Source organism: Panthera leo, chromosome B4 (genome assembly GCF_018350215.1).
Source record: "Panthera leo isolate Ple1 chromosome B4, P.leo_Ple1_pat1.1, whole genome shotgun sequence".
NCBI lineage: Eukaryota > Metazoa > Chordata > Mammalia > Carnivora > Felidae > Panthera > Panthera leo.
In genome coordinates this window covers 133,809,738-133,824,355 of record NC_056685.1, presented here as the reverse complement: position 1 = coordinate 133,824,355, position 14,618 = coordinate 133,809,738, and the positions used below count along the sequence as shown (strand labels likewise).

Sequence of the window (14,618 nt, the reverse complement as noted above, 5' to 3'; positions counted from 1 at the left end):
TAAACATTAAGAAAAAAAAAAAGGTGGAGGTGAGAATCCTCCGCCTAAGCAGGGAGGAATATTTTAGCATTGGCGTTGTTTAGAATCGTCAGCCAGCACGTGATGACAATAAAAAGCAAACCAGTGGGTCTCCTGCATTGAAGTTCCCTACGGACAGCACACCCCCTTATTGCCTGCATCTGGGGCAGATGGCTCTCCTACCTCTGCCCCCATGCCACTGCTGTGGACTATTTATGGAATGGAGTGCTGAAATGGTATATAAAGATGAAAATAAACACATTCTTAAAATATGCATCACAGATGAAGCCCACAGACATAATGTCGAATGGAAAAAAAAACACCTAGAGGAGTTCACACTCAGTGATGCCACTGGCATGAGATCTGCTGAGTGAAATAAAGCACATGCAGAAGTCTGTGTGGTGTGGCGCCATTTCTGGTTCAAAACCAAACCAAACCCAAGCAAACTGAATAATGACAGAAGCAAATGCACCAGAAACATGGATCTGAACAATCCCAGGATATGTAGAAGTTTGCTATGATTTAGATGAACTTTGCAAGTGTGTCCAGGAAGGTAAGCATTTGGACATTGTTTTTGCAGTATCGCTTGTAACAAAGTTGGAGGCGACCAAAATCTCCAAGATTAACGGATAAGCGGAGTTGCCACCTGTATACAATGGAATATTAGACAACAGTTAAAACACGACTAAGAAAAATCAACCAGGATCACTCCTGATAATTTGATGTTAGGTGAAAAAAAATTGCAGAATATTGTCCGTACGGTGTTAAACAATGTATGTAAATGTGTGAAACAGAAAGGACTGAGGTGACCATTCTTGAGCACCTACTATGTGCCAGGTACCTTCCTGGACCCCCACGGCAACCCTGTGAGCTACTTACTAATATTGTTTTTCACAGAGCAGGGAACTGAGGCTAGTGAGGGGCAGCCCGACGGGACAGCCCACAGCTGGGAGGGAGCCCAGGGCCGGGACCCACAGGCTGGCCGCTAGAAGCTCCCTGCCAGCCAGCCCGGGACCAGCTTGCCCAGGCTGGGCTCTCAGGCCCGGGCCACCATCCGGAGCCCTGAGCCAGCGCCGGGCAGGAGGCCCTGTAACTCCAGCCGCCGCTCCCGCCCCTGCCCGCCCCTCCTTCACCTCAGCCTCTGGCTGGACTGCCCACAATGCCTCCCATTCAGCCCTGTCCCTGCTGCCAGGCCTGCGGGCCAGAGAGGGGGGCTCCCGCGGCATCCAGGCCGACTGGCAGTGTGAGCCGGACGGCATGGAGGGGTGAGTGTTTGGGCCCTGGGGGCAGAAGGGGGTGTTTAGAGAAGCTGAGGGGCTGCGGGCAAGCTCCTGGCCCTCTCTGGGCCTCTGAGGGCTTGGGGGACAGGGGCTCTGGGATCTGCTCGGGGGAGAGATCCCCCGAGGGTGTCCCCGTGGGCTAGTCCTCCAGGGCTTGTCTGAGAGCTCAGCAGGCCTCTGAGCCCTGGACACTTGTCCCTGAGGGATCTGCCCCCACGGGCCCCGTCCCCTGTCCACCCGGAGCCTCGGCCTCACCCCGGGCTCTGGAGGATGTCACCGGCCCCGGCCTTCTAGAAGACTGAACAACAGATGGTGACCATCGGTGAGCAGAGCTGGGGAGGCTGAGGGTGGAGGCCCGGCCCAGAGGCTGTGATGTGAGCTGAGAACAGAAGGAAGAGCTGGGCGAGTTAGGTGTCGGGTGGCGAGGAGAGGAGGAAGGTCTGTCGTGTGTTTATGGTCAGGGAGCCGAGGGTGACACCGGACAATTTGAGCACATTCCAGGTGGGATCAGGAGTCAGGGCTTTCCACCAAAGGCCGTGCAGAGATGCTGGAAGGTTCTCAGCTGGTGGCGTCAGGGCCCATCTGCATTTTGGAAAGTTCCCTCTGGTTGGTGGTGGGCAAAGCACGGGGTGGGGGAGCCAGGAGAGCCCTGGGGCACAGTCATCCCTAAGAAGTGACAAGCGGTGGGTGTAGTTGTGAGGCCAAGGGGCCCACTTGGGTAATGGGTGGAGAAGCTGGGGGACGATGGACAGGTAAGGGGACAGAGCTGCCCAAAGCACAGCCCAAGCCCGTCTGTCTGCTCAGCTCCCCCACCCCAGTCTGAACTGGAGCGGTGGCAAAGATGAAGGGACAACAGGGGCATAAACAGAGGCCCAAGCCTCCTGCTCACCTGCCAATTAAGGCTCCCTGAGGCTCTCAGACCCAATACCTGGTCCCCCAAATCTTGCCTTACAAACTGGGGCCTGGCCTGGTTCCCCCCTGGCTGCCAGGCTGTCTTCTCACTGTGGGTGCCTGTATGCTCCCTGCCACCGTGGAGCTGGCACCACATCTGTCTGAGGCCTGGCTGCCTCTCTCTCTGCCACCCTGACACTGGGAGGCCCCAGCCTTCCCCTGGACCCCGGAGCCTCACCACAGCCCGGCACACCCTCTGAGCCCTTGGCTTATCCTCACATTCAGCAAGTACTCATTGAGCCATGGGGCAGATAGATGGTCGAAGGGACTTGCCAGGTCTCCTTTCTGAGCCTCAGTTTCCTCCAGTGTTAAACCAGGCTAAGAATGGAGCCTCTGCCGCACAGGGCGTCGTGAGGCTCAGGGCGATGACACTTTCCCTGGGGCCAAAGGAGAAAGACGTCCGAGGGGCTCTGGAAACAGGAGCTGGGCTTGGCGAAAGGACAGCGTGGGACATCTGCCCCCGTGAACTGACCCTCCCTCCCCCTCCCAGGACCCAGAGCGTCTCCTTGGTGCTGCTGCTTCCCCTGCTGCTGCCACCGGGCCCAGCTTGGCATGCGGCTGCCCAACGCTGCCCACAGACGTGCGTTTGTGACAATTCCAGGCGGCATGTCGCCTGTCGGCACCAGAACCTCACTGAGGTGCCAAACGCCATCCCCGAGGTCAGCGGGGGGGGGGGGGGGTGGGCAGGGAGGACAGCAGGGGGAACCTGGGTTGGCACCAGTGGATCTGTCACTGCCTAACTGGGAGACCTTGACAAGTCATTTTTCCTCTCCGAGCCTCAGTCTTCACGTCTGTAAAATGGGAATAACAACCAACACTGGGGAGACGACCTAGTTAAAGTTCTATGTGTTTGGAACAAGTAGGTGACCTGTAAGATAAGTCCTGGATGAACTACAAAGCCTGTGGGAGAGAACTGGAGAGAGCAGGGGATATGCTGGAATAAGATACGGTCTCTGCTCTGTGGAGTCAGGAGCTAGTGGAGAGGAGAGAGAGTACGTGGCAGTGACAGCTCAATGTGAAAAGTGCCCAGGTGGCTAAGGAGGAAGGCTTCCTGGAGGAGGTGTCAGGGAGCAGGATGAAGAGAACGAGGGAAAGGTGTGGGGGAGAGGAGCGTCCAGGTGAGGGAACAGTGCGTGCCAAGGCCAAGGGTGGCAAGGCGCGCGGGCCGCTCAGCCTCCCCCCCCCCCCCCCCCCCCCCCCCCCCGCTTCTCCCCGCTCAGCTGACTCAGCGGCTGGACCTCCAAGGCAACGTGCTGAAGGTGATCCCCCCAGCTGCCTTCCAGGAGCTGCCTTACCTGACACATCTGGACCTGCGGCACTGCCAGGTGGAGCTGGTGGCCGAGGGCGCCTTCCGCGGCCTGGGCCGCCTGCTCCTCCTCAACCTGGCCTCCAACCGCCTGAGCTCGCTGCCCCAGGAGGCCCTGGACGGGCTGGGCTCACTGCAGCGGCTGGAGCTGCAGGGGAATATGCTGGAGGAGCTGCGGCCGGGCACGTTCGGGGCGCTGGGTGCGCTGGCCACCCTGAACCTGGCCCACAACGCCCTCGTCTACCTGCCCGCCATGGCCTTCCAGGGGCTGACGCGCGCCCGCTGGCTGCAGCTGTCCCACAACGCGCTCAGCGTGCTGGCCCCCGAGGCCCTGGCCGGCCTGCCCGCCCTGCGCCGGCTCAGCCTGCACCACAACGAGCTGCAGGCCCTGCCGGGGGCGGCCTTGGCCCAGGCCCGCGCCCTGGCCCGGCTCGAGCTGGGCCACAACCCCTTCACCTACGTGGGCGAGGAGGACGGGCTGGCGCTGCCGGGCCTCCGGGAGCTGACGCTGGACCACGGCGCCCTGCAGGCCCTGGAGCCCAGGGCCTTCGCCCGCTGCCCGCGCCTGCACACGCTGGACCTCCGTGGGAACCAGCTGGACACCCTGCCGCCCCTGCAGGGCCCCGGGCAGCTGCGCCGGCTGAGGCTGCAGGGGAACCCTCTGTGGTGCGGCTGCCAGGCCCGGCCGCTGCTCGAGTGGCTGGCGCGCGCGCGCGTGCGCGCGGACGGCGCGTGCAGGGGCCCCCGGCGCCTTCGAGGCGAGGCCCTGGACGCCCTGAGGCCCTCAGACCTGCGCTGCACCGGAGGCAGGGCGGAGGAGGAGGAGGAAGAGCTGCTGCTGGCGGCCGCGCGGCCCCGCGCCCCCGAGGGCGCCTCCAAGGGGGACGACGGGGCGGCCGAGCCCTGCCCGCGGGCCTGCGTGTGCGTGTCCGAGTCCCGGCACAGCGGCTGCGAGGGCCGAGGCCTGCAGGCCGTGCCCCGCGGCTTCCCCGGCGACACCCAGCTCCTGGACCTGAGGCGGAACCGCTTCCCCGTGCTGCCCCGGGCGGCCTTCCCGGGCCTGGGCCGCCTGGTGTCGCTGCACCTGCAGCACTGCGGCATCACGGAGCTGGAGGCGGGCGCCCTGGCGGGGCTGGGCAGCCTGATCTACCTCTACCTCTCTGACAACCGGCTCTCGGGCCTCAGCGCTGCTGCCTTCGAGGGGGCCCCCCGCCTCGGCTACCTGTACCTGGAGCGCAACCGCTTCGGGCGAGTGCCGGGGGCCGCCCTGCGCGCCGTGCCCGGCCTCGTTTCCCTGCACCTGCAGAGCAACGCCGTGGACCGCCTGGAACCCGGGGACCTGGCAGGCACGCAGGCCTTGCGCTGGCTCTACCTGAGCAGCAACCGCATCGCCCGAGTGGCCCCCGGGGCGGTGGGCCCGGCCGGAGAGCTGGAGAAGCTGCACCTCGACAGGAACCAACTGCGAGAGGTGCCCACTGGGGCCTTGGAGGGGCTGCCTGCCCTCCTGGAGCTGCAGCTCTCGGGGAACCCTCTCGAAGCTCTGCCGGATGGGGCCTTCCGGTCTGTGGGCCAGTCACTGCGGCACCTCTTCCTGAACAGCAGTGGCCTGGAGCAGGTGGGCACAGGGCTACAGCGGGGGAAGGGAGGGGGGCGGGCCACAAGAGGCCTCATGCAGCGTTCACTCAACAAACCCTGCTGCCCCCACAGTGCCAGGCCTGAGGCTGGGGCGTGGTGACCCTGAGATAAGCCAGACACTACACCTGCCCCCTGCCCCCCTCCCCCTCCCCCCCCCCCCCCCCCCCCCCCGCCGGCCCAGGTCGCTTAGGGGTGGTGACAGACCAGGCAGATTTCGGTGCCACACAGGCCTGCCAGGGAGGGTACCGCCTAAGCACGGAGGAAGGAGGAATGTGGGTCCATGCGGTTGTTGCACACTTTGAGGGAGGGCCGGAGCCACCAAGAGGATTTGCCTTTAGGGGGGGCGTGTTCGGGCAGAGCAGAAAGAACCATGAACTGGGCCTCCGAGTGGCGTGCAAAGGGCAAGTGCTTTGGGATCAGACCGGCCTGGGTCTCCATCCCAGCACGGCCCTTACTGCCCCGGCCGCCTTGGGCTCTCCGCCTCCCCTCTGCCGGGAGAGCACGGGGCTACCTCCCGGGCCTAGGGGTGAGACGGGCCCGGTAGGAGCTCACGCCAAGGCCTGGCGTCTCCTTGCAGATTTCTCCCAGGGCCTTCTCGGGCCTGGGACCCCGGCTCCAGAGCCTGTACCTTCAGAGGAACCAGCTGCGGGCCGTGCCCGCCCTGCCCCATCTCAGCCAGCTGGAGCTCATTGACCTCAGCGGCAACCCCTTCCACTGCGACTGCCAGCTGCTCCCGCTGCACAGGTGAGCTGCCCAGCTGGACACCCACCCGCTGCTCTCAGTCCAGCCCCCGCCCTCTTCGCAGGGCGCCGTGTCTGCGCCAGCCTGCGGCTTCCGGGGGGAGGGTGCCGCCAGAGCCCCCTGCCCTTCCCGGGGGAGCCAGAAGTGCGTGAGGCTTGGGCTAGACTTGTCCGGGCCCGGATTCCCTCATCAACAAAGCGGGAATGAGATCCACCCAGCCTGGGGGGGTGGAGCCTAACAAATACTTGTGGGCATGTCACTGATTTCATAGGAGAGCAAAAAGATCTCAAGTCCTTCTCTGCGATTGACTTTGGGCCTGGTGACTTCTCTGTGCCATTCCCTCATCTGTGAAGGGGATGACAGGAACTGTGTCCACCTCATAGGCGTTCTTTGTAAGACTTACCCTGTCGGGGTCCCTGGGTGGCTCAGTCGGTGAAGCGTCCAACTTCGGCTCAGGTCATGATCTCACCGTTCCTGAGTTTGAGCCCCACATCGGGCTCTGTGCTGACAGCTCGGAGCTTGGAGTCTGTTTCCGATTCTGTGTCTCCCTCTCTGCCCCTTCCCTGCTTGTGCTCGCCCTCTTTCCCTCTCTCTCTTTCAAAAATAAACATTAAAAAGTTAAAAAAAAAAAAAAAAAAAGGATTACCTTGCCAGCTAGCATATATAGGTTGATTTGAACATTGTCTGGAGTGCCCTAAGCCCTCTGTAACTATTTATTACTATTCCTATCCCCTTTTTACAGAGAAGGGATTTGAGGTTTGAAGTGACTCGCTCTGGGTCCCCTAATCGGTGACGGGCTGGGCCAGGGTTCCCTCCAGAGTGTGCCCTCGCTGCCGGTTCCTGAGGATCTCCTCTCCTCTCCTCAGGTGGCTCACTGGGCTGAACCTGCGTGTGGGGGCCACGTGTGCCAGCCCTCCCAGTGCCCACGGCCAGAGGGTGAAGGCTGCGACGACTGTTTTTGAAACCTGCCCAGGCTGGGCTGCCAGGAAGGCCAAGCGGACGCCGGCCGCCAGGCCCAGTGCCGGGAGCAGCCCCGGGAAGGGGAGACGGTGGAGAGCAGACAAGGTTGGCAGGTTGGTGGGAGGCCTCGGTGGGTGGGTCAGGTTCCAAAGCCCCCGGGGTAGCAGAGGTCTGACTTCTCTTGGTCCCGATTCATGTGGTTCCAGACCTGGGCAATGACTCTGCTGTTTCCATTCGGTCGTATCTGTCCCCGCTCCTCAGCTCCCCCACCTCTGGCTGGGCCCAGATGGGTTTGTGAGGAAATAACTGCACAATTTCATCCTGTGGGACACGGGCCTTTCCGATAAGCCACAGAACACCTGGACCCAACGTGTCCCTAAAAGTAATGCCACCGTCACCGTATTTGCCGGATCATCGTTGATCCCACAGTTTCCCGACCTCAAGGGCCCAGCTCACACCTGGGACAGAGAGAGCAGGAGCGCAGGGGCCGTCGTGGCCTCCCACTGCTCGCCGGCCACGGGCTGGACCCCGCTCCGTGTCGTCCCATCACCCGCCTGACATTTATGCTCACATCCTCGAGCCCCCGGTTGTAGCCAAGTTACGCAGCACGTCAGAGAAGGGGGAGCAGGATCCGGGTGCCCTTGCCCGTGGGAACCGCTGCTGTGTGGTGGGGGGGCAGTGGGGGCTCTAGGGGAGAGGCCGGTCCTAAGAGGGAAAATGAGAACAGAAAAGTGGGCCCTGGGGAGACGAAGGCTCAGCCTGCCTCTGGACCTGCGTGGTGAAGACTTGGGGGGCCTGGGGTCCATTAGAAGGTGTATCAGTTCCCAGGGGCTGCTGTAAAAAAGTACCACACACTGGGCGGCTCAGGACAAGACATTTTTGCCTCACTGTTCTGGAGGTTCGAAGTCTGAGATGAGGGTGTCACCGGTGGGGCTGTGCTCCCTCTGAAGGCTGCAGGGGAGAGCCTTCTGTGCCCCTTCCAGCCTCTGGTAGCCCCAGATGTCTCTCGGCTTGTGGTGGCACCATGCAGTCTCTGTCCGAGTTCCTATGGAACCTCCCCCCGTCCCTTCATGTCTTCCTGCCAGATCCGAGTCCAAATTCCCCCTTTTCTTAAGGGCAGGAGTCATACTGGATAAGGACTCAACCTAATGACCTTGTTTTAACTCGATTACCTCCGTGAAGACCCTATTTCTAAGGTCTCACTCTGAGGTACATCTTCTTTGGGGGGGTTACACCATTCAGTGTTCCTTGTGAGGTAGGCTGGGAGGAAGGAACTGCTACAGCCCCAAGCTGAAGGTGAGCAATTGTGCCTTTGAGATCAGATCTGGAATTGGTGTCAATGACAGTGGCATTAATCTCGGCTGACACCCGTGTGGCAGGGACTTCCGGCTAAGGCTAACGAACAGCATCAGCGTTCCCTCCCGACAGCGGCCCCGGGGGAGGGCGTGTGGAGGCCGAGCTTGGCTCAGGAGCTGAAGCTGACGGGCCCAGCTGCAGGCCAGGGCTTGTTAAAAGGAAAGACCCCGCAATCCTGACTCCCTGTCCCCGCATCCGGGCTGCAGCAGGAATCGGTATGTCTGAGGCTGTCCCCTTCCTCCAACCCCTCGGACATGGAGATAATCCCCTGAACGCTAGCCCTGGCGTTACATAGGTCTTTCATTTTTATTTTGGCGGTTTCCTCCCAGGAATACAAAGGAATTCAAAGATAAGGGGCCCAAGGGTGCTTGGCCAGCTCAGGTGGTAGAGTGTGGGATTCGTTATCTTGTTTCTATGTTGGGTGTGGAGACTACTTAAAAAAAGAGGGGGGGGGGTGGAGTGGGAAGAGAAGGGCCCTGACCTCAAGGGTCACACAGGGCCCTGGGCCCTCTTCTGGGCTGGGCGTGTTCACCTTGCTGATGGCCGTGGCTGGACCACGCCCGCCTTGGTCTCTTTTGAGGCCCCAAACTCTAGCGTGATGTCTGGCATGTGGAAGATGCTTCAGAAAGGAGAATAAATGAATGACTGAATGAATGAATACCAGTTGTAACACACAGCAGACCACCCTGGATTTAATCCCACTGCTGTCATTTTACTGTTGTGAATTTAAGAAACGAAGTTAGTATGATAAGCCTTCTCCTCATCCGTAAAATGGAGTTGACACGCACCTCAGGGCTCCTGTGAAGACGAACTAAGCTGTGTAAACGTGTCTGACTTAGCACCTGAGGCTGTTACGAATGACCGTTCCCTTGCTGCCCCCATCCCTGGAGTAGAGCCAAGTGTCTAGACTGGGTGACGGGGGTGTGTGCGTTTGCACCCGGTCCAGTCCGCACCAGGGAGCCACTGCAGATCAGGCAGCAGTGGCACGGGGCGGGGAAGGGGTGCTTTAGGAGGATCTCCCAGCCAGCAGCCCCCCTGCCCCCAGGACTCCAGACCAGTTCCCTCCAAGGGCAACTGAGGTGCAAAGCTGGTCCCGTGCCTGGAGTGTAAGCATCTCCGAAGCCAACAGACACCTCCACCCAGGATGGATGAGGTAGATCTTTAGGCCCCAGCAACACAAGTTACGCACATTTTCGTGTCACGCGCTCACACTCACTGGGGTAACTTAGGACCAGGCCACTGGGGCAGACGAGGCACAGGCCCAGCCTCTGGGGAACTCAGGGTTTTGCAGGAGAGGAATGGCAGAAATGTAAAGAAGGATCATCCAGCATGTGGTTGCTATGGAGATGGGGCACTCAAAAGATGACAGGCAGCATTTATTCAATGTCCTCCTGTGTGAAGCCAGCCTTCGTAACAGATCCTGGGAGGTGCCCGATCACAATACACTCTGCTCTAAGAAACGGAAATCGGACAAACGACTTCAGGAAGTCCTGGGAGGCCAGTTGAGGGCTGGAATGGCAGCCAGACTTGTCCTCCGCCCCTGCCGTCCTTATTGGGGCACGTGCAGGCATCACTTCTTCATCCAGGAAGGAGCTAAAGGTTACGATCCTATATGGTCCAGTTTCCCCAGAAGCCCCGGAGCTGGCCCTCCAAACTGCAGGGGCTTTGGGGGCGATGAGCTAGCTTCAGCTGGGAACATGACCCTGCAAGCCCTCCGTGGGTGCACAGCAGAGCCAAAGTGCATACCCAGGCTGTTTTCCTCCTGGAGGTGGGGTGGAGGGGTCTAAGGCCACTGACCCATCACCGCCCAGGTCTGGGGTGTGAGTAATAGCAGGGGAGGGCATGGCCCCTCTGTCCTTGATCTTCACAGGTTCCAAATCTAGTCACGTTCTGGGGAATGCAGGTTGCAGGGACAGGCCACTTTCTGGGCCTGGTTTCTACAGCAGGCAGGGTTTCCTAGTGCCTTTAGCAAAGGAGTCAGGATCAAATTCTCTCTGGAAGAAATGACTGGAAATCAGCTTCGCTTAGGCGGGTCACCCCATCTCTGGGGAAGCCCAGACAGCCCAGGTCCTGAGCAAATGCACAGCCAGCACCCTACCCAGCAAGCACAGGCGGTGGCAGCCTGACCAGCTCAGAGGCAGCTGGACGCCCACAGTAACCCACCTGGCAGCGCCTCTCCACCCAAAGACAGGAAATAAAGGTCAGCTGCCCCACCTTAACATTTGCGAAGAGTTACTGGAGAGACAGAGGGAGGGGACAGTTTCCAAGGAGGTTAACGGGGAAAAATGAAAGCAACTGAAATTTGGGCAGACACTAGGTGAACTTCTAAAATGTAGTATCAGAGAGGGGCATGGACAGGAAAGGACAGGGAGCCAGGAAGCGTGTCCCGTTACCCTCATCTGCCTTCCTCCAGGGGCTCCCTTAGGGCCCCCTCAGCCAGCAGAGCTGACCACTGCCCCTCACTGAGGCCCAGCGACTCTCTCCCTGTCAACCAGGAGGAGAGAAGTGGGGTGGAAAGGGCAGGTCCCAGCCGAGCTGGGCTCCGAGCAGGTGAAGCACAGCTCTGGCGGCCATCTCCCTTCCGGCCCTGCTGCCTCTGCAGCCCCCTCCTCCAGCTCCCCAAGTGGCACAGGGGCCTGTGTGGTCCTCGCCTCCCCAGGTCCCCGCTAGCCCCCTGGGGAGCAGACTCCACTTCTACACCGTTCTGTTTAAGAAATGGGGGTCAGTACTCATGTCAACAGCAAAAACAGGGTCAAGGTCATCCCACAAGTCACCGAAACCTGTATCCCGGTCACTGCTTCTTAGATGCCAGGGCTGGGTGCCTGCACGGCCCCCTGATCTCCCTAGGGTGTGAGAAGCAGGGTGCCAACCCCAGAGGCGAGAGGCTGCTCCACGTGGCTGCTTTCAGACACCCACGCCCCCCACCACCAGCCCGCAACGGCCTCCCCCTCAGAGCTGCTCCAGGCCTTTATTACGGGACTCGCTCAGACACACACACCCTTCACGGACTTGTCTTGCAGTGTGATGGGGGGCAGCCCCCGACCCCGGCGGCCGAGGGGTGTGGTGGGTGTGGAGGGAGGTTGCTGTAGAAAGAGCTTTGGGAACTCTAGCTGGAGGAGACACTCAGAGACCAACGCGGAGGCCTCAGGCAGTGCCAGTCAGTCAGGCCTCGCCAGGGAGGAGGACAGAGGTCCTCGGGGGCCTGGCCTTCACAGCACCCGGCAGAACTTAGGCAAAAAAGGCTCGTTCTCCCAACTAAGGTGGGGTGAGGGGCGGTAGCAACAGAGAAGCCCCGGGCTGGCTGTGGGGAAGGCTCAGTCGTCTGTCTCCTGTTTGATGTTCTCGATGGGAACAGGCAGCTCTGGACTCGGGGCTTTGTCAGCTGTGGCCATGTCTAGATGCTCTTCCTTCACACGCACAGCAATGACTAAAGAGGAAGGGAGGTGGGGAGGGCGGGGAGAACAGAGTGAGTGTGCGTGAAACCCCGGAAGGGCAGGGGGCTCAGGCTCTGGCTCCCTATGAAGGGGGGCCCTCAGGAAGTGGCGGGGAGGCGGGAATGGCGCCTTGCCCCCGCGGGGCGGGCCGCAGAGACGGAGAGGGCCCGGCTGGAGGCGTGCGGCTCCGTTCAGAGTCAGGGGTGGGTGTTTGGGAAGCTCTCCAGGCCCAGTGGTCCAACAAGGACTGCTGGGTGCCCAGAGAAGTCCCTTCACACTTGACTCTCCTCTTCTGTGCCCAGGTGGGGAAGGAGAAGGGCCGCCTCTGAGCACTGGCGCGGGCCGGCCCTGCCTTGGTCCCGCCCGGGAGGCTCTTACTCTCTTCAGGAACAGGCTCCGATGAGATCTTCTCGGCGGCCTGCAGGTCGTCCTCCAGCAGGGGCTTCTTGGACCCCTGTCTGAGGGGCCGGGTCTTGCTCGGTGGTATTCTTTTCCCTTTGAATAAAAACAGAATTAAACCCAGCACGAGGCGGTATCCACGTGCGGCTTGAAGGCCGGGTCTCAGCCAGAGGCGAGCAGGGGCGGTGACACCAGAAGAGCCAATCTGGGGGAACCAAGGGCCTGAACGCTGACGCTGCCCCTCAGAGCTGTGTGCCCAAGGCTCAGAGAGGCTCTCTCCAGTAGGGGGTTACCACCACCCCGTCCTGCTTGCGGAGCTTCCTTCCCTCTTCCGGTCTTTCCTTCTTTCACCTGTGAAGTGACTTTCGCAGCCCCACTACTGTGAACGGTACAGGGTCTTCCCATGTGATCAAACCCAAACCCTCATACGACCTTAATCCCACCCAGGGACCCCGTCTGTTTCCTCCTTATTTCTGGACAACCTCTTCTGTGTATAGTGCCACATCGTGGAGACGACCTCACGGCCACACGCCAGCGGCTCTGAAGGATGGCTTTACCTTCTCTCCTCCCTACCCCGCCCCACCTGCTGTCCCCTCAAGCTGAGCCCACACAGGGCTCAGGATCTGTTAAGAGTGGGGCCTCGCCTAAGGAGATGACACCAAAGTTCAGTGGCTGCCCTCTCATCCCTGAGTGTCACAAGGGAAGAATGACAGGCTTGGGGAGAAACCGCCACCCCCTCCATACCTCATACTCTCAAACAGCCGACGGGGTTGCAGCGACTCTGACCACAGGGCAGCAGAGATGGGGATCCCTCCCCCCTTTCTCGCTTATAATTACAATCTCTTGCCTTTTTTCCTCGCCATCCTGACCAGTGCCAGAGACTGAAGACTCCCTGTGTGTCCTCGGGTCCCTTAAGACATAGGCTGACAGGTATGTTGGGGCCAAAGGGCAAGGAAGAGGAGACGGAGGGATCGAGAAGGGTGCTACCTAAGTGGTGACTCCTGCTCTACGTCCAGGGACACAGGCCCAGCTGGTCCCAGGCCCCACACCAGCACTGCTTTAGTGCATCACTTACTTTTCTTCCCAAACTGTTTCTTTTTCTTCTTCGTGGCCTCTTTGGCCTTCAGAGGTGTGGTCGGCTCTGTTAAAAGATGAGAGTAAGAGGTAAGAAGAGAGTTCTAAGAGAACAAGGTATAGGCACGTCCCAAGACCCCCTGCCCACCCCTCACTTGCCTCCCCTACACACGGGACACCCCGAGAAGGAAAGCCAAAGTTGGGCAATGAGAATGGGGGAGGGACTGGAGAGCAGCTGTCCCTTCTTCCCACCCTCGTCACCAGGGCTGCTCCGAGGGACCTGGGAGGTTTACCTGTGTGCACAAGGGCACGAGCATATGACAGAGTGGGCAAGATCAAGGAAGGCGCTCTGCAGGCCAGAGGGAGAGGGAGACAGAGAAGTCAGGAGCGGGAGGTGGGGACACGAGGGCCACTCTAGTTAGAAGTGGTCCAGGAGACCTCTCGATCTCATGCCAAAGAATGAGGTAGGCCTGGGGCAGCGGGAGTGGTCGGCAGGAAGGAAAAAGGAAAGCAACGTCAAGAGCTTCTTGGGGCCGCGAGCGCCCAGACCTGCGGCCACGGGTGGCTGGAGCTGGTAGCCGGTGAGCTCACACCAGCCGACGGGGTAGATGTCCGGAGACTCGCAGTCCACCCACTGGTCGTACTCGCTGTCCCAGCCGTCAAAGTGGATGCTGAGGAGCCTATGCACCACCCGCTTCACCGTGGCCACGCAGATGAGCCGGGGCTCCATCAGGTCCACGGCCTCCAGCTTCATGCCCACTTTGAAGCCGTGGTTGGGGCAGTCCTAGGGACGGGAGGAAGCAGCAGTGACCACGGCCAGCTCCCTGCCCCGGTGGGGCACAACTGGGGAGAGGCGATGGGCTGGGAGCGCCTGGGGGAAGGGTCCCTTGACAGCGATCCCGCTGCCCTCTGCTCCCAAGCACCAGTCCCTCCGGGAAAGGGACCGGCTCGACTGTTAGGTAGAATGCCTATGGCAGAGTTTGGGACTTCTCCCCAGGAGTGGCTGGTCTCCGCAGTACTGACTCGAGGGAAGAGAAGGGGGTTGGAATTAACACCCCTGAGAGCAGGCAGGGCCACCCAGGCCCCGTGCTTCGTCAATTTCCTTACCATGTTAAAGAGTCTCGACGGAGCTGCTTTTGACTTGGTCTTCTCCAAGTAGGTGTCCCAGCTGAAAGTGTGTGATTCGTAGCCTGGAGAAGCAGAAAGTATAAACGTGGAGGGAAAGGAGGGGAGGCAGGAGGGAATCCAAGAAAGGAGCACATGCCGAAGGGGCACCTGCAACTGGATCAGGACCCAGCCTGGAGTCTCCCCAGCAGCCTTCTCTCCTCCCCGGGCTGGTACCTGCTCGAGGACCATGGTCCTGTTGTACAGGTTGTTCACTGCCCAAAGGAACAGCTGGAGCTCTGCTCACCAAGCCACACGCTAGTCATAGAGCCCGGTCAGCCCAGTGTAAGGGCTGGTAGT

The 14,618-nt window shown here is 60.5% G+C and overlaps 2 protein-coding genes across 2 annotated transcripts in view; one reads left to right on the top strand and one right to left on the bottom strand.

Annotated features, from left to right (window-relative positions):
• The first annotated feature begins 1,240 nt into the window (after positions 1-1,240).
• Positions 1,241-12,067, top strand: CHADL (chondroadherin like). The gene is made up of 6 exons (XM_042947927.1): positions 1,241-1,283; positions 2,740-2,908; positions 3,470-5,170; positions 5,768-5,934; positions 6,798-6,996; positions 11,984-12,067. The coding sequence occupies exons 1-6, from the start codon at positions 1,276-1,278 to the stop codon at positions 12,008-12,010; spliced, it is 2,271 nt and encodes a 756-aa protein (XP_042803861.1). The 5' UTR covers positions 1,241-1,275; the 3' UTR covers positions 12,011-12,067.
• L3MBTL2 (L3MBTL histone methyl-lysine binding protein 2) overlaps positions 11,197-14,618 on the bottom strand; it is a 19,214-nt gene continuing 15,792 nt past the window's right edge. Inside the window, exons 13-17 of the mRNA XM_042947928.1 lie at positions 14,262-14,344; positions 13,704-13,938; positions 13,156-13,221; positions 12,060-12,176; positions 11,197-11,674 (exon numbers count right to left, since the gene is read on the bottom strand). Of these exons, the coding sequence (XP_042803862.1) occupies positions 11,562-11,674; positions 12,060-12,176; positions 13,156-13,221; positions 13,704-13,938; positions 14,262-14,344 (614 nt within the window). The 3' untranslated portion in view covers positions 11,197-11,561. The remainder of the gene's footprint in view (positions 11,675-12,059; positions 12,177-13,155; positions 13,222-13,703; positions 13,939-14,261; positions 14,345-14,618) is intronic.

Coding starts and splice junctions, on each gene's coding strand:
- CHADL (XM_042947927.1), top strand. Junction 5,171..5,767: donor ACAGCAGTGGCCTGGAGCAG/GTGGGCACAGGG, acceptor GTCTCCTTGCAG/ATTTCTCCCAGGGCCTTCTC. Junction 6,997..11,983: donor GACGGTGGAGAGCAGACAAG/GTTGGCAGGTTG, acceptor TTCTGTGCCCAG/GTGGGGAAGGAGAAGGGCCG.